The 970-nt window shown below is 66.2% G+C and overlaps 1 protein-coding gene across 1 annotated transcript in view; it reads left to right on the top strand.

The window, feature by feature from the left end:
- KDM5C (lysine demethylase 5C) overlaps positions 1-806 on the top strand; it is an 18,775-nt gene extending 17,969 nt beyond the window's left edge. The window contains exons 27-28 of the mRNA XM_025213660.1: positions 265-462; positions 738-806. Coding sequence (XP_025069445.1) covers positions 265-462; positions 738-743 — 204 coding nt within the window. The 3' untranslated portion in view covers positions 744-806. The remainder of the gene's footprint in view (positions 1-264; positions 463-737) is intronic.
- The last annotated feature ends 164 nt before the right edge of the window (positions 807-970 follow it).

Raw genomic sequence — 970 nt, 5'->3', positions numbered from 1 at the left:
GGTCTCTGGGGGTGGGGAGGGAGCTATGGGGGAGGGGGGGTTCCCTCATTTCTGATGCGCCTCTCCCAGCTGGGGTGGGGGGTGTATAGGAAATACCTGGGCTCCACTCCTCCCTGCCCCCAGCTGTGGGGGCGCAGGCTGTATAGGGGCCTAGGTGTTCCTCTCACCCCCATCTCTGCCCCCTCCCCTCTCACTTTGGGGGTGGGGGCTGGGCAGGGGCATGGGGGTCCCCAGGGTCTTTCTGACCCCCCTCTCTGCTTCCAGCTGGAGGCGGCAGAGCGTCAGGGGGCGCGGGCTCGGGGCCCTGAGCGGCGCCGGAAGCGCAGGCCTGAGCGCACGGACCCAGCGCCCCCATCCCAGGAGGAGCTAGAGCCAAAGAGGAGCAGGGGGGCTGAGGCGGGGCCCCCTGAGGACAGCCCCCCACCCCCCCTGGACCCCAACACCCACCACCAGCCCCCTGGGGTGAGCAGGGCAGGTCACAGTGTACACTTGGGGGTGAAGTGGGGGGGTTGTGTTCCTCTGGCTGTGCTGGGGGGATGGCAAGTGTGGGGATGTCCTGGCCACAAGGGGGCACTGGCAGGTCTCCAATTATTGTGGGTGGAGGCTGGGAGTTATGGTGTCCCCTGGAGGTGTACTGGGGGATTTGTGAGGGGCCCCTGCTGCATGGAAGGTTGGTAGGGAGTGATGGGGTCCCCCAGAGCCTCTGATCACTGACTGCACCCCCTTTCTACCTGCAGTTGTGACGCCCGGTGCGCCCCCCGGACCATATTTAAAGGCTGCCTGGCCATGGGTGAGGAACCCCCCCCAAAAGGCTACCAGGCGGGGGGGGGGGGGGGGGGAAGGGCTGCCCCCCCCCTGCCTGCCAGCCCCACCCCCGACCATGCCAGGTGCTGGACTCTGCTGTAATTATCTTGTTGGATTTCCCTCTTTTGTATTTGGACTGTAGGGGGGAACCAGGACTACTGTGCTC

The sequence above is a fragment of the Alligator sinensis genome, unplaced genomic scaffold (assembly GCF_000455745.1).
Source record: "Alligator sinensis unplaced genomic scaffold, ASM45574v1 scaffold137_1, whole genome shotgun sequence".
In the NCBI taxonomy this organism is placed as follows: domain Eukaryota; kingdom Metazoa; phylum Chordata; order Crocodylia; family Alligatoridae; genus Alligator; species Alligator sinensis.
This window is presented reverse-complemented; position numbering and strand designations above follow the sequence as displayed.